The sequence below is a fragment of the Dermochelys coriacea genome, chromosome 21 (assembly GCF_009764565.3).
Source record: "Dermochelys coriacea isolate rDerCor1 chromosome 21, rDerCor1.pri.v4, whole genome shotgun sequence".
Lineage (NCBI taxonomy): Eukaryota > Metazoa > Chordata > Testudines > Dermochelyidae > Dermochelys > Dermochelys coriacea.
Window position 1 is genome coordinate 11,638,258 of NC_050088.1, and position 18,503 is coordinate 11,656,760.

At 43.4% G+C, this 18,503-nt stretch overlaps 1 protein-coding gene across 3 annotated transcripts in view; it reads right to left on the reverse strand.

Annotated features, from left to right (window-relative positions):
- The window catches only part of SRPK1 (SRSF protein kinase 1), a 43,820-nt gene extending 26,522 nt beyond the window's left edge, over positions 1-17,298 (reverse strand). Inside the window, exons 1-2 of one of the 3 annotated variants that reach the window (XM_038379724.2) lie at positions 16,974-17,298; positions 15,884-15,944 (exon numbers count right to left, since the gene is read on the reverse strand). In XM_038379724.2, coding sequence (XP_038235652.2) covers positions 15,884-15,944; positions 16,974-17,298 — 386 coding nt within the window. Of the gene's footprint in view, positions 1-3,148; positions 3,357-15,883; positions 15,945-16,973 lie in introns of those variants that run through there. The other 2 variants (XM_043500339.1, XM_043500338.1) reach the window with 2 other exon arrangements.
- Positions 17,299-18,503: the final 1,205 nt, after the last annotated feature.

Consider the following 18,503-nt stretch of genomic DNA (forward strand, 5'->3'; position numbering starts at 1 on the left):
TATATTTTGTCATCTTTTCTTTATAGCATGACATACTAAGACAAGATCCAATAATTTACACTGAATTTCTACTCAGTGTGAATTAAAGTTCTACTGTATTACAACTATTGTTTTTGTAAGTTAGTAACTGATGCCTCTGATCCACCTTGCTTAAAATTCGATTCCCACATTGCTAAAAAAACCCAACGATTACAAGGTCATGTCTACATTAGAAATGTTACGTTGACTTATAACCACCGCAGTGGTTCATGTCAACACTACCTTCCTTTTGCCAGTGGTGTGCGTCCACACCTGGAATGCTTCCACCAGCTTAAGAGGGGTGGTGTAGGGGGCTGAGAGCACATCTGGCTCCCCACTCCAGGATGGGAAATTGACAAGAATGACAGCCAACAGCTGATGTAAGCAACAGTAGAAACAACACTGTGTCGCCCTAATTACACCAACATAAGCCGCTCGTGGAGGTGGAGTTATTATGTTGGTGTAGTAGGGCACTTACATCAGCAAGAGCAAGGCTGTAACATGTACATTAAAGTAATTATGTAGATGTAAGTTGCCTTAGGTTGACCTAACTCTGGAGCGTAGACTAAGCCTGAGGCAAGTGCTGGTTACATCAGTCAATACAGTATTAGATATGGACTGCAGTTTTAGCTGTTCAGAACTCAACTATAGGAGACACATTAGTCACCTTACGACAGCATGGAGCACACTATACAATCTACATTTGCATAAGGCATCTGTTTGATTTTAGTGGAAGGCCATAGGACGTGAAGGCAAGTTTCACTTAACCCTTTCCCATGCACATGCTGCACTACTCATGAGGATTTCAACCTTTTTTTTTTTATATAAACTGAACAAGGCAATTAATCTTAGGAGCCTATTAAGACTTATGTAACTGCTATCAGTATTGCTGTTCTCCAGAGAATCTGACAGCTGATCTTGTGTATTTTAGGGCATCATGAGCCCTAGCGCTTTAAGTATTCAGCACTTGACAAGTCATGCAGATCACTAGTCCTGAACTGTACCACACAAACATTTCCAGCAGATTACCACACTACAGTGATGCATCTATCTGTATTCAATCAATGATTTCCAATACTGTCGTTTGACCTAGTTCAAGACTTTAAGCTAAAAATAAATGGAAAAAACCCAAGCAGTTCTCTGCACCCTACACAGCTAGTTCAAGTCTGTCACTTTATTTGGTGAAAATTAGAAAGGGAACAAGTTTATATGCTACCCCAAAACTAGGGCAGGTAGCAAAAAAGGACAGAAGCAAACTGCAAAGGAACGTGGTGTGGCTAGGGCTGTGTTATTTATATTATCATAGAACCTAGCAATACTCCTTATGGATCAGGAGCCCACTGGGCTAGGCGCTGTACAAGCATAGAACAAAAAGGTGGTCCTATCCTAAGACAGGACAGATGGATACAGAGATATGGGGGAATGCAAGGAAACAATATTGGTCAGCATGATAGGCAGCTGTCTCAGCACACCAGCAGACTACCTGTTGGCAAAGTGGAGTTTTAAGGACGGATTTGAAGAACAACAGTGAAGTGGCTTTAAGGATGTTGCTCCTTTCAAGGACCAGTCTGAAAACTTAGCAAGCGGATGATGGAGTGAATGATAAATGATGGGTAGGAAGGGGATAGGCCTTGAAGACAAGTTGCTTATATCTGAGGTGCTAGAGAAGGGGAGCCAGTGGAGGGATACAAAGAGGGGTGAGATGGTCAAAGCAACCGGCTAGGAAAATTGTCTCTCCAGCAGCATTCTGAATGGATCCGAGTGGGGCAAGATTGCAGAGTCAAGGCCAGAAAAAGAGGTTTCAGTAATCCAGATGTGCTATGATGGACGAGAGCCTTGGGAGCTGCAGCAATGAGAAGAGTTTGGGTGCTAATAAATATCCAGTTTACAACCAGGGAGACAGCAGACTGAATAGAGAATTTAAATCCAGAAGCCGCAGCCACACCCATCACATTCAGTCTCCTCAATACTGCCCTAAGATTTTTTTCCTTCATGTAACCAAGTACTACATGGTTGCTTCAGGGAAGGTATGGGATAGGGATGAGAACATGGGGCCACAAGAAGATTCATCTTAAATAGTCCATAACAGAATGTTTGAAAACCACTGATGTACTTTCCAGTGCTCTTCCTGCATCAAGGAAGTTATCAGAAACCACTCAGGCCATTCTGCTGGAAATTTATGACACCCCTCCCCCCCCCATCCTAAATGGAACTAACATGTCATGGCTATTGACCATCTGGTGTCTGATGCACCCTATAGTTTGCATCACACACTGTTCCACAGCTGAGATTCAGTCTTGCAAGACATAACCATTCTATACAACAGTTAATTATTCCCCTATTATGAGCCACATATAACATGGAGACAGATCTTCATAATACCATTTAAAATTTAAAGACGCTCTCCTCCAAATCTTTGCTCTACTACTCAAATTCATTAGAAGGCATCGGACTCCCCATAATAGCCTGACTTCTAACATGCCAACTGCAGGGCCAGATCAAAAGGGGACACTAATGGTCAAAAGTAAGTAACAAGATTTAACTCTACTAAATAAAGAGCAAGAATTCAGTCAAACCAAACCCCCAAATATTCACACAAAAAACCTCATAGCATCCACCCTGTCTGCATCCTTCACTCAGACAGCCTAGCCTACAAAGAGGCAGAAAGGGCTGCAGGAGAGAACGAGAGCCCCATTGCCTGTATTTAAAATGAGGGTGTAAGCAGCAAATAGTGTCAGTACAGTAAAAATGCTAAAGAAGCCTCGAAAGAAATCACACTTGGGTGATATAAAAATTACAATCTCTCTAAATTCTGCTGAGTAGCTATATAACTACCATGCTCAATACACTACACTAAAATACACCCCGATTTGAATTTTTATATTTGTTCCCTCTACCTCCTGATTAATCTCAAGAGTTAACTAGATTTGCAGCCTGCCTCTGCAATCACATGATCAGATAATATTTTAAGGAAGAAGAAAAGATGATGTCGAGTTGCAGTATTCTAAGGCAAGTGTGAGAGCTTTTATGAAATCCACAAAAGTCTTCATCTAGGGACACAAGTCCTCCCCCCCCCCCGCAAGGAAGCCCTTAAGAGCAGTAGTTCACATGAGACAAAAGAAAAGCCTACCTGCATGAAGCACGGACTCCCATTGATAAAGATACCCCTGAAGATGAACCAACAGTTTTCGAAAGAGCCATTAAAAAAAAAAAAATCAGCTAGCAGATTGTTCAGGCAGCAGAGGTGCATACACCACTGGTGGAGTGCTGGCTCTCTCTGAAAGCAGCAAAGCTTTGTGCGAGAGGGAGGGAGAAAAAGGATTTGTCTCCACCACCTAGCTGCAGTTGCATAGCACTGCATTGCAGGTAAAGGGCCTTGCAGCAACAGCGAGTGGGTTGTTCTCAGCTGATCTTTCTGCAAATTTAGTCATACTCTGGGTGGAACATAAATAGATTTACCACATTTCCTTGATGTTTACCTGATTCTACTGTCTTCCCCAAGGAAATGCTGAATTCAGTCAGATGCAGTTTTATCTTCCTGAACTGAAAAAGCATCTCCTGATTTTATCTGCCTATTTGACAGCCTTTTATGGGACCAACTTCTGTTGGGGGGGGGGGGGGAGGGAGAGAGAAGCAGGCTTTTGAGCTTAGAGAGAGCTGAAGAAGAGCTCTGTGGAAACTTAAAAGCTTGTCTCTCTCACCAACAGAAGTTGGTCCAAAGACATCTCACACAACTTGCCTCTCCATCATCCTGGGAACGACATGGCTATAACACCACTGCATATTCAACAGTCCACTAGATTCACAGCTTCCAATGAGCATGAGTGTCGTTAACTGCTGATAGTCCAACCCTTTTGATATAGAAACCCCAGGGCAATAAGGCAGGAAATGGAGGATGTTCAAGGTAAGAAACATTTTCTGAAGTTATTCCAAACTCTAACAGCTGTGGTTACAGAAAGAACTCCTCATCCTTTGTTAAATCACACAAAGATGTGAGAATGTTCTAAATCGTTTAAAAATATTAACTGGACATAGCTTTCTAATGCCAGGTGTTCAGCATCTTTCTTGGATGTCATAAAGGTATTTCGGCACACTTATCTTCTGCTTGGTGGAATACACAACAGGAAACAGTGTGACATTAATGTACAATTCCAGAGTTTTTTGGCAATTAAAAAAAGCTTTGATAGAAGTACTCAGAATTTTACACTACAGATCTTACTCTGTAGTACTTACTGAGGCAAATCTCAATCAGTCGAAGATTTCCCCTCAGTAAGGACAGTAGGATTGGGCCCTAATCAATATTTAGCTTATAGTCAACATTGAAGAATACTTAACTCCCTCAGTTAAATAGTCTTTAGTAAATTCAACACTGCCTTTTAAATTTAATAAAAGCTGTCAAAGTCACTTGGCAACATCTACGTATTAGAAAAGTCTTAGTTATATACAATATTTTTCCACACAACAGCCACAAATTACTGTGTATTTACAGAACATAACACAATTAACTATCAACCTCTTCTGTTCGTTGCAAGAGAGTTCTGGCTACTTAGCTTCTTGTGAGAATGTACTAGAAGGGCATTCAGGTTTGGCCATCTGGTGAGAGAAGGCCGAAAGGGATCCTTTTACTTGTCCCCTAACTGCTTAAACTAGCCCAAATAGAGAGGTAAAGAGAAGATGAAGACTTTATCCATCAGACACTCTGCTGCATGGAACCTTTTCTTATTCTCCCATTCTCCATTGATGTTATCAAGAACAGCCAAGCACTAGAGTAGATTGGCCTCTAGTACCACCGTGCCATCTACCTTTGTTCTGAGCTGGCCTACGATAGTGCTCTCTATGCTGTTACCATCAGTAGACTGCACCACAGCTAGTACAAAGGTGCAAGATTTCTAGACTTGCCAGCATACACAACCTGAGTTTACTTGCCTATTTTTTCATTTCATCATCACATCTAAGAATTTATTTTCTGCACCCCCACTAGTCAGATTCCTAAGGAGCTAGAAAGGCATTTAAACCTTCCCCAAGGTGACCAAGAATAAAGGAAGGACCGGTGCCTTTTTGTAGCTGCCTTGTACGATAAATAAACTTAAAATATCCCCCCCCCCCCCCCGGAAATATCAGAAATGCTACATCGGTCTTCAATTGTGTGTACTTGTTAGCAGCTCAGATGTGAAAATGGTGCTTGTGCTAAATGGAGAGCTACAGGGATGAAAACCAACAGCTTTTCCCCCCCAAGTGTTGCTACCCAAGCCACACTACCCTCCTCTTACCCTCCTTGTCAAGTACTCAGGTTTTACTTCTATAGTAGCTGCAACTGAACTGGGCAACAGTTTCACAGTAGATAAAGAACTCACCCTCCCCATTTTGCAGGTCACCTCTCAGAGGCCATCAGCCCCATCTATACAAAGGTGATGAAACCTTTGAGCCATTTGCTAGCTGTGAGTTTAAGTTTTATGTGAAAGGTTTTATCCCCATTACGAGAGAGACTTCAGTTGAGCAATCTGCAGAGTGTATTAAATAATCCAGTGTAAACTAAGGCTGGCCTGCACTTAAATTAGATTGACAATAGCCATGTTGGCCAGGGGTGTGAAAAAAAATTATGCCAAGTGGTGTAGTTTTGCTGATCTAACTCCTACTGTACACACAGCTAAGTTGACAAAAGACTGCTTCCATCAACTCAGCTACTATCCCTTGGGGAGGTGGTATTCCTCCACTGACAGAAACAACTCTCCAGCCGGCAAAGGTGGTGTCTTCAACATGGTATTATGCTGGTACAGCTATAGTAATTTAACTATGCCAGTCTAGTCTCCACAGCAGAGTCATAACCTAAGTTACAAGGATAAGATATTGCTACCGACTCATTCTGGAGTTCTTCCGAAAGGTCAGTCAATTTCCACCGTACTCATCTTGCCCATGTTTTCCCAAGTCTCCATGCCCTTTGCAGCAAGATCTTGCTTCACAGACAAGGTGTTTTTACTTTTTTCCTGGAGGAGACTAAAGCCTTTGACTAGGCTCTTAAACCTTGAATACCTACCCCAACTTTGCTTTTGACATTAGTACATCAGGTCAAGTTCTCCCCAAGAGAACTACATCTGCCTAACTGCTATTTCTCAGAGCACCTGCAATGAGAGAGGCAAGATCTTATTAATACACATCCCGTCAAAAGAATGCCTGCTTCTGTTGCCAGCCTCCATTCTTTTCTTAGCCACAAGGTTTGCAGAGCAACAACATCGAGATCGCTGCATAAATTTGACAAGTCATTATTATTTGGATTCAGTCCTGTAGTAAAAATTCAAGTCTGGTATTACAGAATTTGTTTCCAGGTTACCCCTCCGCACCACCAAGTTATTTTTCTCGTTTAACTACTTTGAGGAATCATTGTGTACACACACACTAAAGTTGTGACACTGGTACTCTCCTACCATTTTGCTACCTTGAAACCTGCACATGTACCTTTTTTGTTACAACTTCTTGCTAGTCCATTTCAGCTACATCCTTGAAACTTTTTAAATTTGAAGAAGCTGGGGGACCAAATATAATTCATACTTTATGAAGCAAAGTTACCATCTTGTAGTTTCTGTTCTTAAATATTTTGTAATTATAGGAGATCCACCCACTCTCCCGCAAATTCGGCATAAGACTTTATTCTCCCTCCCTTTTGTTCAAACACAGAATTGGTAGTTGCAAACAAACGCAGGCCTGTGACATCTGCTGATGTAGTTTAACAGTTTCAGAACTATAAAGCTATAAGAGTTCTATTGTCAGGAGAAGAACTCACAGGTGGGGAGATATTCTTATAATTCGTTTTTGAAAAAGCTATGGTTCTTAGAGCAACCAATGCATATAAGCGCTTTTGTTTAGTGGGAGTTCAGTGTGAAGATTAGAACCCCTGAATTCCACATTAAGATTGTGCTAATGTACACATAAGTGAAATGATTAAGTTTCTTGTTCCTCACTCCCACTCCCTGCATAAGCATTTAATAGTTCTACAAAAACAGAACTGTCTGCCATATCAGCTACACAAGCTGTGAAGGGCTTCCATGGAAACCAGCAGAATTTAATTTATGTCTTGTCATGTGCAGTTTGATAATCACTTTTGTATTTGAATGAAAAATCTTGTGGGCAAGTCACCAACTTTTGATGTGTTCTGAATGCTTCTGGAAGGTTTTGCATTGGTATCAACTACAAAGAGAAACAGGAAAAACCTAACCCAAAGCCCTGAGGGAGGGCAAAATCTTTAAGGAAGAAGCTGAGGACAAACTTGAGACGGTCAGGACCAGAGGATATTCCAAGGAAAATAGAAAAGAGATGCTGAAGAGATGTAATACAGCAAAATGAGAAGCCACCATAAATACCATTCTCCTGTGTCCCTGATTTCAGTGAATTCCCTGCTTACCAGGGTGTGAAGGTGAGGAGAGGGAAGCTGACAGACTTGCATCTTGTGAGCCCTCAATTAAGTAGTGTCTGTTTTGGAGGCAGAAAGAAGTGACCGATCAGACCCCAGTGCATCCCAAGAGCCTTACTTGCAGAACTATGGGTAATTGCGCACCACTGTTTAGATTGTTTTGTATCACAAATGCTGTACCTGTTTATGCTAGTTGAGATGTTTCCTCATCAGTGTACTACAGTGGTCCCCAATGTGGTGTCTGCGGGTGCCATGGCGCCCGCCAGAGCGTTTTTGTGCACCTGCAGGACATGCCACCGGAGAGCCGCCTGCCGAAATGCCGCTGAGAAGCGTTGCCGTTTCTCATCAGCGACGCTTCCTGCCGCTGCTGCTTTTCAGCAGCATTTCCACAGCCGGTTCTCCAGCAGCCACGCTCATCAGCAGCAGAGTGTCCGACGCCTGCCACAGCCTTCTGGGACTAGCAATATGCTATTCCCACAGAAAGGTTGGGGACCAGTGCTGTACTACCACCTCTGCATCTCCAATGGTGGTGGTAATGCTAGGGTGACAGGACACCAACACCCTGTTTCTATCCCCAATCTGCTCCCGCACACCTCCATTCCTGCCACTCTGAGCAGACACCTACTCTTGGCTCTTGTCTGCCCACTGACCCTCCCTGAGCAATCCCTTTCCTAATTCTCTGAATTCCAATGTGGCTGCTTCCTCCATCTCCTCTTTGCTGCCAGTGACTGGGTGGGGAAAGAGAGTTGGTGAAGTCTGATGGCATTAGCTTATTTCAGTTAGCAATAACAGTCAGATTCTAGACTAATTTAAATGCATTTGTGGATTAGAGAGCATGATAGCTGAAGTTTTACTTAGATAACAGATGCAGATCACAAAACAATGGAATTTTCTCATTACGGTGATTGGCTCTCAACTAATAGAAGCCTCTTAAGAGTCTTTGGCTCAAATGAATGTGTGTGTCCACTGCAAAAGCCTTTAGAACACATACAAGAGTGCTTGGGCATGCTAGGAAAGACTGAAAATATAGAAGAATATTTTGCATTGATAACATCTGTCAGAGGCTCTCAATGGGCTTCACACGGAAAGCTCCCCCTATTTTACAGATGGGTGATATGAAGCACAGAGATTAGTGATTTGTTTGAAGTCCGTGTAAACCAGAAGTATCAGGAAGAGAACTTGGACTCAACTCCATTCCCGTTTTAGCCACTTAGTCATGTGGCCTCTGGTATATCAAACAATAGTACACTCCAATCCAAGTATTGCATTTATTTTTAGTCCCTGTACTTCAGTGCCGTTTAGAGTAGGGACCATCCTTTATTCTATGTTTGTACAGTGCCCACCACAATGGGGTTCTCCTGGTCCACCACTGCACCTCCCAAGCACTACCCCAACCAATACTAAAATTTCACATATCAAGCAATTTTGGGTGCCCACCTTGACACCTTAAATGGCCCGCTTTCCAGTGAGTGACGAGTGCCCATCCTCTGGAAATCAGGTCCCTTTAAGGTATCTCACACTAGGCATTCAAAATTAGTCACTTTTGAAAATACAGGCTACAGTCAATATTAATAAAGTACAAAGAGCAGATCTTCATAAAATGAGATTTCAAAACCTAGGATCATTTAACCGGTAAGGGAAAAATAACTAGGTAGAGGGAACTTGAGGTATTAAGCTATAAATGATACAGTGAAAAAAGTCAACCCCTCATTCACCATGTTCCATGACAAAGGATCACTCAATTAACCAGAACATTTAGAAATCAAAAGGAAATACTGCAGAGGATAATCTAGAGAAAGACAAGTCAAATACGATAGCTATATTGTAACCATTATTAATTTTGTAGTTATTCATGCCAACGGTAATAAAATGCCATGCTTCAGGGTTGAATTGCTCATGCTGCAACCCTTTCACTCCCTGCATACACAACACTAGAGAACTAGAATGCAAAGTACTCACTTTTTCTGAAGCATCAGATATAAACCACTGCAGGAAGCAGGATATCAGATTTGATGAACCAGTCATCTTATCTGGCATGGGAAAGCCAGTGTGTCAATCAGTATCTGGACATACACCTGTATAGTCAGGTGCAGGTCTGTTCCAACAGTCTGACATGAAGAAAACTAGCAATCAGGTTAAAAAAATCGTGTCTGTTTATACAGTGCTGTGGTTCAAGGAATTCAATATGGAACAAAAAGAAAAAGGAGTACTTGTGGCACCTTAGAGACTAACAAATTTATTTGAGCATAAGCTTTCGTGAGCTACAGCTCACTTCATCGGATGCATTCAGTGGGGAGATTTATATACATAGAGAACATGAAACAATGGGTGTTACCATACACACTGTAACGAGAGTGATCACTTAAGGTGAGCTATTACCAGCAGGAGAGCGGGGGGGGGGGGGGGGAAGAGAGAAGAAGAGAACCTTTTGTAGTGATAATCAAGGTGGGCCATTTCCAGCAGTTGACAAGAACATCTGAGGAACAGTAGGGGCTGGAGGGGGGAAAATGAACACGGGGAAATAGTTTTCCTTTGTGTAATGACCCATCCACTCCCAGTCTCTATTCAAGCCTATTGTATCCAGTTTGCAAATTAATTCCAATTCAACAGTCTCTCGTTGGAGTCTGTTTTTGAAGTTTTTTTTGTTGAAGAATTGCAACTTTTAGGTCTGTAATCGAGTGACCAGAGAGATTGAAGTGTTCTCCAACTGGTTTTTGAATGTTACAATTCTTGACGTCTGATGTGCATCCATTTATTCTTTTATGTAGAGCCTGTCCAGTTTGACCAATGTACTTGGCAGAGGGGCATTGCTGGCACATGATGGCATATATCACATTGGTAGATGCGCAGGTGAACGAGTCTCTGATAGTGTGGCTGATGTGATTAGGCCCTAAGATGGTGTCCCCTGAATAGATATGTGGACACAGTTGGTAATGGGCTTTGTTGCAAGGATAGGTTCCTGGTTAGTGGTTCTGTTGTGTGGAACAAATAGTTCTTTCTACAACTGCTTTGAATTTGAGTGAATTTTTTAGTCTCATCTTTAACCTCGAGTTTTAAGTTCAGCAGCATCACACAACAGATCTTTCCTCACAGCAGATGGAAGAGAACAGTTCCATCTTCTGAATGTTTGCAATATAAACTGAACTGAATAAAAATATCAGTTCCTAGAAACAGACTTTCTAATTATTATAATTTACAGGAAGTACACTTAATGCTCAAAGATGACACACAGCATCATAATTACAGGTGTAATCTACACTTCAGTGAATATGCAAGCCCAGAAATTTTCAGTTAAAATTGGCTCCCTGTTAAACTGACTTTACAACTGACATTTTTGACAGCTACAAAGTGACAATAGCTAACATCTGCTGGCAGATATCACCTTGACACCCACTAATTCTAATTCTAAGTCACAGCACCGAATTTGACCCAGTACAATTAAAGTACCAGAACTCCTACAACAAAAGCAGGACATAGTTAAATAAACAATATGATACAAGTCATATCAAATTAACATGTAACATGATCAAAGAATGCTATTGCCTTAGCTATGTTCTTACTATATATCACTGCTGTTATAGCTAACTTTAAGGATACTCACGACTAGCAGAGCTGAAATTAGATTTTCCCATTGTATTTTGATTCACAGGAATTCATGTCACACAGACACATGCTGATTTTGCAGTGTCTCCACTTAGTCTACTCTGTTTCACATGACCCAGCAGACTAGCAACAAAACTATTTCTTGCTGAAGCACAGAGTTTTTGCAAGTTTCAATGCACTAAAGAATCACAAGCACTAAGCTTAGCAGGTATGTCACAACCTGAACGCCCTTGCTCCAAACAAAAGTGTTGGTAATTAAAATGCATATGAATGCCAAGTGTTCTATTGATTATGGAAGAATACATATAGAATTTTACTGGAAATATATTGTGAAGTTCTCTCAACCTCAACTCCATCATTACCAAGGATTTAAAAAAAAAAAAAAAAAAAAAAAAAAAAAAGACTTTGTAAAACTGCTGTTGTACAGATGGTGCCTTGCAACAATGTAGGATAAATAAGGAGGGAAAACATTGAGGGCCAGATTCTACTAATCAATTTCAGTGTGATTTCTCATGGAGTAAAGTACTCAGTGAAAATAAGGGGAGTCAGGGAAGGAGGTGGCAGGCAGAATTTGATGGGGTGACAGGATTCACTGGAAAAAACCCACTAAAAAAAACTTAAGTCAAACAAATGCCAGAACTTCCTATAGTAAGCAGTTATGGAATTGACTGACTAAGACATTATATACGGTCAAATATTCAGGACACCGTCAGATACTTGAATGACTTTCTAGTTTGGTCACTGGTTACTAAAAGACCCTTGTGTGTATTTGAATCCTTACTTCAATCTATCTGTTCCTTCACCCTAAAGTATAAGGTTAATGTATCTAGCAGCCTTCTCAATTAAAAACCTTTCAACTGATAGCATCAGAAATTTAACATTTATGTTGACAGTTCATTTCAGTTTATAATGAACGGCTAGTAACTTGACTTTTTACATGTAAAGAGCTCTCCCTACACATTCTTTATATACACTGTAGTTCAAAAAGTTAAAAAGCAAGTCCTGGAAAAAGGTAGTAAAAAGATTCTAATTATTTTCAAAGCAAGAAGTGGCCACTTTCTGGACAATTATAATCTCAATGGCTCAAATAAGTTACCGCCTGCTCCACCCTAACTGTGTAAAACACTACCACTGGATTGCACCCTCCCACTCCCTTTTGCCCCTCTTAAACACATAGGAAATAGAGTGGAAATAGTTTTTGTTGGGTAACTTGAAGCAACGGGTAAAAGTTAGAGCGCGGATATTGAGAATTCTATAACATGACTTGTTGCAATATACGTCATTAATTGTTCCGTTAAGTATAATCTCTGTTCCACCATTTGAGACATATCTCAAAGTATTTGCTGCTATTTCACTAACAGTTTATACCTAGTATATTTTGGAGAATTATTTGTACTAAAAATTGGCAAAACATGAGTGACAAACTAATTCATTAACCATGTCAGCCACTCTCTAGCTAGGGACCGAATCCAACATGCATGTTGATCAACTGTAGTAGGGAAAATGTTTTTAGAATTAAAGCTGCTTAGCCAGATGTTCAAAAGGTTGCTAATCAGACAAGAGCCACCATCCTCCCAGAGTAAGGACAGGAATAACACCACCAAGTTACAGTATTTTATGATTAATCCCAATTTGTTCTTCCACTGCAACCAGCAGCTGTGTCTCCTCAGAAGTAAAAATATTTTTGTTCAATTGCCCTTTCATCTCTCCTCCTTATTAAAGATCTGACCCTATTGGATAGAAAGCCAAGAACCAATTTAAGTAACGGCCACTATATTTACACAAGGCAGGCTGGTTAACATGGACATTGAATGTTTTACTGCAACTGATGCTACAGCCACTCAACTGTAACATTTAACCTCAGAACAGTGAGATCCTTTACTGTAGCAAGCCTCAGTTCTTGAAGGGATTAACAAGTTATTTACAAACTGGCAGCCATGGAAACAATATCCTAATCACCCCTCAAAGGCAATTTTTCCATTCCACATATCCTCATTCTCCTATCTCACAAGGTGTAGTAGGTAACAAGTTACATCCATCAGGTTCACTCACACAAGCATTATTTGGAGCAAATCATTGATTACTACTTCATGCCAACTTATTGCAAATGTCCCACAGATATTACATGGTGTCTACACATGCTCTAGAATACAAGCATGCAATTAATTCACAATGTCTCTGCCTCAACACTACACTTTCTACCTTCTTAGCAGCAATATATTTTCTACCACTTCTATGTTCCCTTCATCCCGCAAGTGGGACAGGTCCAAGCAGAAAATCCTTTTCTGTGTGATGTCATGCCAAATAAAATACAGGCAGGGAAGGAAAAAAAGCTTTAGAGGGCCTCATATGTTACTAGCGCCACTTCGGACATTCTATTTAAATCACTACATCAGTTAAGAATGCTGAACTTTATACAACAGATCTGAAGACCATGCCTTGGCATGCAACTAAATTCAGTAAACAAGCCACAGCAGAAGATATACAATGTATGTGCAGAAGACATTTTATAATTCAGCTTACAGGAGACCTGGTATTATTAATGACTATCACTGACTCACTATGTGACTTTTTAAAAGTAATACGTTGTATTTAATTTTTCACTTGGTTCTCACAGCACTTCATAAAAAGTAGGTATTATTGTTACCACTTGCCCACTGTCTGATCAAGGCAGAGTCAGGACTAGAAATTAGGTTTAATGACTCACCCTGAGAGCTTCTCCTTTTCTTGGTCTATAAGATATGGATACAAGTTACTCGCCTTTGTAAAGTGCTTTGAAATCCTTGTATGAAAGATGTTAAAACAGCTATAGAGTATTATAGTAGAAGAAATTCCGCTGGCACAAAAGCATTGAGTTTCTGAAAAGCCCACCTCTTCCAAGAGAGGAAAAAAAGTATATTTTTATTAGTGGGCTAAAAATCAAGTGGCTGACCTCCAGTACTCAGTTCAAAACAAATTCAGGACTAAGACTAAGACTAAGCTCTGTCCTGATTGAGGCTTTCTGCATTTAAACCTTAAATTTCAATTTGCTAGTATACTGGTATGTATTTTAACTTTTAGACACAAGTTATCCTTAAACCTTCACAACCTGTTAATGTACAATTTGCAGATCTGATTAAAAGCTTGTAGAATTGAAGTCAATGCTTGAAAGAAAGAAAATAGTACTGCCGATAATTAAAGATGGTAACCCATGCAGCTCCCTGATTTTTTAACTCCCACTTAGAAATATTATGCATGTCTGACATGCCCTGCCTCAGCACAAGGGGCTAGACTTGACCTCTTGATGTCCCTTCCAGCCCTACATTTCTATGACATAATGTTTGCTTTGTAGTGTTGGACTCCAGACGGTTTAGTAATCCTTTTAAACAAGCGAGCTGCTATCTGCTCCATTTCTGACAACCAGACCCCCCCCCAAAAAATCCATCTAAAGATACCTCAAATGAGCTGTTTCAGAGTAGCAGCCGTGTTAGTCTGTATTCACAAAAAGAAAAGGAGTACTTGTGGCACCTTAGAGACTAACAAATTTGATGCATCCGATGAAGTGAGCTGTAGCTCACGAAAGCTTATGCTCTAATAAATTTGTTAGTCTCTAAGGTGCCACAAGTACTCCTTTTCTTTTTGTGAATACAGACTAACACGGCTGCTACTCTGAAACCTGTCATTATGCAAGGCACTGAATTTAGCTGTATAGAGTTATTTTGTAGACACACAGTGATCACAATCTTTGTAGATACAATATACAAACCTCTATGGAGGCCACATTTAATTCTGTAATAACTCAGACATCCATCTTTTAGACAGAATATAAAGTAAGAACCTATAATGATTGATGAGGGATAGCTCAAGATCGAGATGTCAATCCCTTTTCTGTACCTTCCTCAAAAAAGCATTACCTTTAATATCAAATAAATTGGGGGAGGGAATCAAACTGTCAGATTATTATTTTCAGTACCACCAATACACCCCCTGAAGGCGGTTTATTATTCCAAGTACAACACAATTATAGTTTAGAAGAGTTATAGTTTCTAAGTTAAATATTCTTTAATACAACATGATTGAATGAATTCACCTTACAGAAGCTGTTCTCAAAAAAAAAAATATGTAATAATTATAGGAACTTCTTCCATATTTTAAAGTTAGTTGAATTCCTAGAGCTACTTAAAATTTAGCCTCTTGTATAAACAAACAGGATTTGTAGCTCCCACTCCCCAGAATCCACAGTGAGTATATGAAATATATTTTGAACACTTTAAAAAGATTGATGGAGCTACTAAGGATTTCTGTAGTGTAAGAGATGTTTCTTTTAATCTCGCCTACTAAAAGGAAGACTTTGGACAAAATCATCCACCTCTAAGAGGTTAGTAAATTTGGTGAAAAGCTTTATTAAACTCATCTGCAAATCAATCAGGATACTCATTTGCATAGGTCATCCTATAAACTGATAGTTCAACTGAGATGCTTTTCTAGCCTAAATGATCAAGAGAAGATGACATAGGTGTCATTTCAACCACTCTATGAAGAGTCAATGGACCCCTCTAAGGCTCATAGATATGGTCCAGTTCTTACATTAACAGAGAATGGGGTGCACAGGGGACTTTTAGGTAACAACACTGTGGGGAACCTCAGACTTTACCCCCCAGGGATGCCCTATAGACCCAAAGAGGGAGGAAATTCCTTGCCCTCAGAGCCAAAAGGAGATCCCTTTAGTTGCCCACATGGAGCCACCAGACCTTACACCTTACTCCTTCCCACCTAAGCACAGGAAACCAGGGGCTGTGTGTATGGAAGAGAAGCCCAAGTCCAACACCCCAGACTGGACACCAGTTTCCAGCTGGCTGGCAGTGGGGTTCGACTTACTTTTTCTGGGCCTTGTCCTTCTTAGCTTTGGTCCGTTTCTTCCGGGCCTGAAGCGCCAGAACTTGGGGAGAGAAATGCAGACTGATGAGATGGGGTAGGATGGAAGAGGTGGAAGGAGCATACTAAAGGAAACCAGAGGTTTGAGGGGGCAGGGAGCATGAAGTGGGGAGAAAGTAGAGATACAGGAGAGAGCACAGGGCATAAAGCAGACAGACAGGAGGAGTCAAAGAGCATGTATGGGGGCGGGGGGGTAGCACCAAGGCAGAAAGACAGACAGGAGGGGCCATGCCCATGGGGAGGGGAGCAAGGTAGATAGGAGGGGACAGGGAGCATGCCTGGGACAGGGAGGCAAGCCAGACAGACAGGGGGGCAGGGAGCATGCCTGGGGTGGGGACAGGGCAGGCAGATGGGAAGGCAGCAGGCACGCCCACGGGGGGGACAAGAGCAGGTAGATGGAGGGGGGCAGGGGCACACCCACAAGGGGTCAAGACAGACAGATGGGGGGCAGGGGGCACGCCCATGGGGGGGCAACAAGGGCGACAGACGGGTGGGGACAGGGGGCGCATGCACGGGGGGGCAGGGCAGGCAGACGGGAGGGCAGCAGGCATGCCCACAGGGGGGGCAGGAGCAGGTAGATGGAGAGGGACGGGGGCACACCCCAGGGGGGACAAGGCAGGCAGACGGGGGCGGGCAGGACAGACGGGGGCGCGCCCGGGGGCGGGCAGGACAGACGGGGGGGCGGGCAGGACAGACTGGGGCGCGCCCGGGGGGGGCAGGGCAGGCGGGGGAGGCGGGCAGGACAGACGGGGGCGCGCCCGGGGGGGGGGCAGGGCAGGCGGGGGGGGCGGGCAGGACAGACGGGGGCGCGCCCGGGGGGGGCAGGGCAGGCGGGGGGGGCGGGCAGGACAGGCGGGGGCGCGCCCGGGGGGGGGCAGGACAGGCGGGGGCGCGCCCGGGGGGGGGAGGTGGGTAAGGGGCGGCCGGACGGCGTTGCCTGCGAGGGACGAAGGGGCCGACGCGCGGCCGCGGGTGCACGTGTCGGGGGTCGGCGGCCCGCCAGGCCCGGCCCGGGAGAAAGCGCCGCTCTCACCTTTCCGCTCCATGGCGGCCAGAGCCGGTAGCCCCCACTTCCCTCCGCGCGTGCGCTCTAAATCATTCGCCTGTTTCTGCGCCTGCGCCGAGCTGGGCCGCGCCGGGAGAGGCATGCGCACTTTCGGTATCTTTGCGCGCCTCTGCACGCGCCACCAGATGTCCTCGTCGCCCTCGCTGGCGCCGCTCGAGCTCGAGGCCGAGCTCGTGAGGAAGGCCACGCCCCCTGGCTCTTCCGAGCGCGTCCGGCAACGCCCCCTCCGACGGAGCGGGAGCCGCAGGGTAGGCTCCACCCCCGAGCCCAGCCCCGCCTCCAACGGGTCCATGATCCCGAGCGCATGCGCAACCCCCCCGGAGGGCGGGGACGGGTCCGACTGACTGAAGCGGTGGAGGGCCGGGCGGCGCAGGCCACGCGGAGCACGCGCCGGCCTGTGAGCGAAGCGCTGAGTGTGACGCAAAGCTGGCGTTGCCCCGCCCCCTCCCCGGCACGCACCATGGGAAAGAGAGTCCCCGGGGGTGGTACCCTGCGTGCAGCAGGGACCGGGGCCCTGCGCCCAGGACACACTGCAACGCCCAGCCTCTCCGTGCACACCGCAGTGTGAGGGCACGCTGCCCCCCACATCGCACGACACACTGCCATGCACGCGCCCAGCACACTGAGTGGTGCACATAGTGTACCACCCGAATGCACACCATCCATCCTACAAGAAGCGAAAGATACAGTACACATCACACAGTGCAAAACCCACCACACACAGGCCGCACACTACAATGCACACAAGTCATAATACACATTACACATACAGGACAGGGCACACATCACAATATAGAATGCAAAACACACATTGGTTGATCCTTAGGCATTACCACAATAACCATGATTAGATGAATCCCACAACAAAACAACCACATAATATATGAACTACACAGAGGATATCTTACAGTATGTCATTAATCATACACAAGTCAGTGAATTATAACTTTTAGATGTGTTTTTTATTAATATGGTTTCTGTTGATCAAATGTGTGTTTGCTTTTATGTCCATTTTTCTTTCCATTTCAAGCACATTTGTGATTACATCCTGTGATATCACAGAAATGCATGCATGGATTACACATAACATTAAAAAGAAAAGGAGTACTTGTGGCACCTTAGAGACTAACAAATTTGGTGCCACAAGTACTCCTTTTCTTTTTGTGAATACAGACTAACACAGCTGCTACTCTGAAACCTGACATAACATTAAAGGGACAGGGCTAGTCTACACTACAAAGGGGTTGCTGGTATAACGCCCTAATGGAGATGCAACTTATAGGGGGAAAAGTTCTTTTGCTGGTGTAGCTAAACCACCTTCCGCAACGACAGAAGGTATACTGTTGAGTCTACATCGGAAGTTTTGCTGGCACAGCTATGTCAGAGTGAGAAGTGTGATTTTTTTTCACGCTCCTGCAATAATTGTGGTACTAACAATTTATAGCATAGCCTTGGCTACCGTCAACGTGAAATCTCACACATTCTTTTTAAGGCACA